Source organism: Sinocyclocheilus grahami, unplaced genomic scaffold (assembly GCF_001515645.1).
Source record: "Sinocyclocheilus grahami isolate Dianchi unplaced genomic scaffold, SAMN03320097.WGS_v1.1 scaffold588.1, whole genome shotgun sequence".
Taxonomy (NCBI): Eukaryota; Metazoa; Chordata; class Actinopteri; order Cypriniformes; family Cyprinidae; genus Sinocyclocheilus; species Sinocyclocheilus grahami.
Window position 1 is genome coordinate 824291 of NW_015505767.1, and position 6023 is coordinate 830313.

Consider the following 6023-nt stretch of genomic DNA (forward strand, 5'->3'; position numbering starts at 1 on the left):
GGGGGGGTCTTATCACTCAGCATACCCGGTTAAAAAAGTCACAATGTGGCAATGTGAGTGAAATAGTAACTTGAACTTGGAAGAAAATACTTTGAAAACACTTAGTAGTGTCGCTTCTTTAAGTTAGTTACTCCCAAAACTGCCGCCAACACAATACAGATCATTTCTGTAAAAGAATAAACGTTTCTGGGGGGTTTTAGCCTCTGGTCATACTGAGACTGACTGAGACTGCTTGATTTTTTCTTTCCGCCCACAGCCAATGCAGCAGCTGCTCGGAAAGAGGTGATTAGGAACAAGATCCGTGCCATTGGGAAGATGGCCAAGATGTTCTCCGTGCTCAGGTACAAATGGGGCTTCCTCCAGCTGAGTCATTCAGTCTGCGGTCAGCTGGGTCGCATGCTTATGCTTATATTATTCTTGCTTATCAGACATGATAGATAGAGGATAGAGGAGATGCTTCTTAAAAGCAATATATTCATGGCTGATATTCAGTGCAACATAAAACTGGGATGCAAAAACTATTTTAAAGGTACGGAAAGTATTTTAAAGAAAATATTTCAAAGGTATAGTATGGAATTCTGGGATCTTTATGGATATTTGTGGTTGTAACATAAAATTGCAAGTTATATGCAGAGGATTATTAATGTCAGTAAGTATCTTTGAGAGACTGCTTTTCTTAAAATTGAAGGGCAGCTGTTTTTTGTTTTATATATATATGGCCATTTATACTCTGTGAGAAAACTAGTAAAAGTTAGATTATGAAGAAAACATTCATTAAATTGTCAGTGTACTGAAGCCAAATATGACCACATATATTTAATATTTTTTCTTTCTTTTTTATTTACTATTTAAAACTATGGCTGTTAAGTAATAAAAAAAAACATCACAAGTGTTTTGTCCAGCCTTTCGAATGTAGAATGAACCTCTAATAATGTACATTTCAGTAAATATTAGCTTTTTCTTCTTTGAAATGTTCAACAGAGCCCAGTTTGAAAACTCCTGGTTTAGTCTGCTAGGTTTTTAAAATGTACTAAATATAAAGTTTGTATCACTCATGACATTTTCCTGTGTGCACTACCATTCAAACGTTTGGGGTCATTAATACTTTAATTCAGCAAGGAGGATATTCAAAAGGATAATCAAAAGTGACAGTGAAGACATTCATAATTTATAAAGATTTTCATTTTAAATAAATGCTGAATTTTCTGTTCATCAAAGAATCATAAAATAAATGTGTCATGATTTCCACAAAAATATTAGCAGCACAACTGTTTTCAACATCGATAATAATAACAAATGTTTCTTGAGCACCAAATCAGCATATGTGACCCTGGAGCACAAAACCAGTCATAAGGGTCCATTTTTTGAAATTGAGATTTATAAATCATATGAAAGCTGAATAAATAAGCTTTCCGTTGATGCATGGTTTGTTAGGATAGGACCATATTTGGCTGAGATACAACTATTTGAAAATCTGGAATCTGAGGATGCAAAAAAAATCTAAATATTGAGAAAATCTCCTTTAAAGTTGTCCAACTGAAGTTCTTAGCAATGCATATTACTAATCAAAAATTAAGTTTTAATATATTTACAGTAGGAAATTTACAAAATATATTCATGGAACATGATCTTTACTTAATATCCTAATGATTTTTGGCATAAAAGAAAAATCTATAATGTTGACCCATACAATGTATTTTGGCTATTGCTACAAATATAACCCAGTGACTTAAGACTGCTTTTGTGCTCCAGGGTCACATATTAGAATGATTTCTGAAGGATCGTGTGACACAGAAGACTGGCATAATGGCTGCAAAAAATTCAGCTATTTGCCATCACAGGAATAAATTACATTTAAAATGTATATTTAAATAGAAAACAGTTATTTTAAATTGTAATAATGTTTCACAATATTTTGATCAAATAAATGCAGCCTTGGAGAACATAAGAGACTTCTTTCAAAAACTAATCAACCCCAAATGTTTGAATGGTAGTGTAATATCAGTGATGTGCGTTTGATTGTTTCTGATTTTAATATGCTGTTCCTGCAGAGAGGAGAGTGAGAATGTGTTGACCCTGAAGGGCCTGACCCCTACCGGCATGCTGCCCAGCGGGGTGCTTTCTGGAGGCAAGCAGACTCTGCAGAGTGGTGAGCACGCAATCCAGTAGTGGCCATGTTCCTCTCTTGGTTCTTGTCTCTCTCTATCTCCTCCTCTCTCTCTCTCTCCCTCTCTCTTGCTTCTTTTTTTCCTCCTCTTCTGTCTCTGTAATGTCTGTCCCTGTCTCTCCATCTGTCTCTTTCTGTATCCTCTGACAACTCCAAGCTTTGGGGTACTGCTCATTTAGTTCCCCCAGAGCATGGACACATTAGTGGGTCGGTTTACCCGTCAGTGGTAAACTGGGGTGAGAGTGAGTTTCTGAGAGACCCGTAGGGTGTCTAGAGTGCAGGAAGCATGGAAAGCAGGAGAAGTCTCTTGCAAAGTGCGAATGGTTGACAGGATTGTCTAAGTCTGTGGTCCATAGTCTGGTTGGCATGCATGCGTCTCGCGGGGTTGTCCCGGTGCCCGCCGCTGCTTGTGCACTACTGCTGCCTGTGCGTTACTGCTGTTGCATGGCTTGTTCAGATGTAACACACTCCCCTCCTCTCCCTCCAGCAACCACCGAAGCCATTGAAGCCATCGAGACGGATGAAGACGGAGAAGGTAATTCCAGGACATGTATCTGGGCATAATCCAACATAAGATTGTAGATGAGTTTGAAATGGTAGATGGTTTGGTATCTGGTTTGTTTCTTGTTCAACATGGAACCTACCAGTTGGGACATTTCAAAACACATCTATCGTCGTATGCTGGATTTTCCGCCAGGGTCACCATTCTGAACATTCTAAAGTTGACTGCTCTTACCAACTAACACACTACATTAGAGAAGAGCAACAAGACCAGAAAGCCACCAATCACTACGAAGCGGCACTGCACATGTCTGGGTACAGTTTGGTGTCAAATAGTTTTCAAGTAATCTGATTTAGCCTGGATTGCTTACTAGTTAACACTGTGGCTGTGTCCCAAACACAAGGCACCTGCCTTACTACCTGGTCAGTCAATGACTAAACAGACAGAACAAGTGGATTTTAAGCACAATAACATCACATCAAAGGTTTTAAACCAGATTCAAGTGAGCTTTAGAGACGACCAAGCAAATATTCAATGCTGGGCTCAACACATTTTTTTCAGTTCTGATTTGTACTTGCCTATATATACATATAAATGTGTAATTTTACACTAGTGTTCAAAAGTTTGGGGTCAGTAATTTTTTAAGTAATAGTTCAATAGGATTCATTAAATTGGCAGTAAAACCATTTATAATGTTACAAAATATTTCTATTAAAAATGCTTTCTATTTATTAAAGAATCCTGGAAAAAAATATCAGGGTTTCCACAAAACTATTAAGCAACACAACTGTTTTCAACACTGATAATCATAAGAAATGTTAGAATGATTTCTGAAGGATCATGTCACACTGAAGACTGGAGTAATGACTGATATAAATTTTGCTTTGCATTACGGGAATAAATTACTTTTTAAACTATATTAAAATAGATAACAGTTATTTTAAATTGCAATAATATTTCACAATATTACTGTTTTTACTGATTTTGTTTTGATCAAATAAATAGACTTGGTGAGCATAATTCTTTCTAAAACATTAAAACATCTTACAGACTCCAAACATTTGGATGGTAGTGTATATTTCCATGAATAATTTTATGTTTCTAATTTTAAATGAATAATGTTTACATGTATTATTTAATTATTTACTTTATTTTCACATTCTTACTATGTGACAAACCTATCACAGGCCACTGACCCCAGGTCAGCCATCCTTATCGTTGAGCCCTGCGATGACTACAATACTTGATATACTTGATACCTTCTCAGCTGATATGCAATTAGACATTTAAACAAGAAAAAAAAAATTCCACCAACTTTCAAACTGCATGCAGGAAGGCATCGAAGGATACATCTACTATATGCTGCTTTCAGAAACTGACCAGATGAAGACATTTTAGTATCTTCAGATTCAGATTTGCCTTGATTCCTTCCTACCTCCATATATTGCCTGCTAATGCAATGGTTTTTAGGTTGCAGACACAGCCATTATGTAACTAAGGCATCACAAGATGCTATTTCTACAAAAAATGTCAAAAAGTCAAGAGTTTTAAGGTTTTTTTTAAGCAACAATAACTTAATCAGATATTTGCCGTGCCCTTTTGGAGTGGTGACATTAAAGGAACATTCCTTTTATTACTTGCATGATGGTTTGAGGTAGCATCTAAACTGGAGGCATGATTTTTGGATATGGTTTGTCGGGCACTGCTTTTCCTCTGGCCCTCATGGTTCTAGTGTGGGCATAGCATGTGATTAACCCCCAATCAGGAACTCTCAGCCAACCAGAGTGTGTTCCTCTTCTACAACCTCTCGCTTTCTGAGACCAGCTCACCTCAGTGATACACACATGGATGGACTCAAGGGATTTGGACACTGGTTTCTACTTCCTATGTATATATATATATATATATATATATATATATATATACAGTACCGTGCAAAAATCTTAGGCCACTAGTATTTTCACCAACAACAAAAAAAAGATTTTAAGCCAGTTATTTCTGTCTTGTCAGTAGTGTCAGTAGGAAATATCAGTTTACATTTCCAAACATTCCTTTTGCCATTTATTGTAATAATCCAGTGAGATTTTTGTATCCACAAGGAGTCTGACAGCAGCCAGTGCTCTGATCTCACCATCATCCAGTCCGTCTGAAATTACATGAAGAATCAGAAAAAACTGAGACAGACTAAATCCAGAAAAACTGTGGCAACATCTCCAAGACACTTGAAGAAACTTACCTGCAAAGCTACCTGAAAAACTATGAGCAAGTGCACCTAGGACAAAAACTGTTTTAAAAGCAAGGGGTGGTCACACCAAGTGTTGATTTGATTTAGTTAATAGAAGTTAATTGATAAATAAAATCTATTTATGACATTATTTTTGAAAGCATCCAAACTTTACAGCATGTTTACACAAGTGCCTAGAACTTTTCACAGCACTGTAGCTTTGCAGGAAGTTTCTTCAAGTGTCTTGGAGACGTTGCCACAGTTCTTCTGGATTTAGTCTGTCTCAGTTTTTTCTGATTCTTCATGTAATCTCAGACGGACTGGATGATGGTGAGATCAGATCTCTGTGTGGAGCACTGGCTGTTGTGAGACTCCTTGTGGATACAAAAATCTCACTGGATTATTAGAATTAATGGCAAAGGGAATGTTTGGAAAGGTAAACTGTTATTTCCTACTGATACACTACAGCAAAAGAGAAATAACTGGCTTAAACCATTTTTTTTGTTGGTGAAAATACTTGTGGCCTAAGACTGTTGCACAGTACTATATATATATATATATAGACAAAAAGCAATAAAATAGGTGGGATGGTCGCTGGTAAGGTGGAGTGATCGCCATATTTCCAGTCTTTTGACATTTGATCTGAAATGGCTTAAAGCAGTGTTCGAACTATACCGTGGACTCTGGGGGAGCCCATCTGTTTTTTTTTTAATAATGGGGGGGTTGGATTTGTGCATGTGCACGAGGGTTTACAATGACTTACAAAGATACATAACAGCTACAAGTGTATGCACTACTTGCTTTATGCAAGCACTATATAGGATAAATCACTATACAGGATTTACCCTATTATACTTTATCGACACAAATTGATAGGTGAAACAACAAACAGCCACCCACAAATAGTCTAGAAACAAAGCATCAGGCTGTCTTTGAGTTGACCACATGACCAACAGTTAAAGTTAGTCATCGTCAGGCTACAGAAGAATACCGTAATTCCTCCATTCAGTTAGGCCTAAGACATCGAGAGTCACGCAGACCTATAACAACCCAGCCACAACACATAATTGTGAATTGCCTTACTTCCATTAAGAATGGAACACAAAGAGCAACGTTTATATTTTTTCTAC

At 36.9% G+C, this 6023-nt stretch overlaps 1 protein-coding gene across 2 annotated transcripts in view; it reads left to right on the forward strand.

The window, feature by feature from the left end:
- Nucleotides 1–257: 257 nt before the first annotated feature.
- LOC107557063 (serine/threonine-protein phosphatase 2B catalytic subunit alpha isoform-like) overlaps nt 258–6023 on the forward strand; it is an 8855-nt gene continuing 3089 nt past the window's right edge. Inside the window, exons 1-3 of one of the 2 annotated variants that reach the window (XM_016240372.1) lie at nt 258–341; nt 2052–2149; nt 2655–2702. In XM_016240372.1, coding sequence (XP_016095858.1) covers nt 316–341; nt 2052–2149; nt 2655–2702 — 172 coding nt within the window. In that variant the 5' untranslated portion in view covers nt 258–315. The remainder of the gene's footprint in view (nt 342–2051; nt 2150–2654; nt 2703–6023) is intronic. The other variant, XM_016240373.1, reaches the window with a different exon arrangement.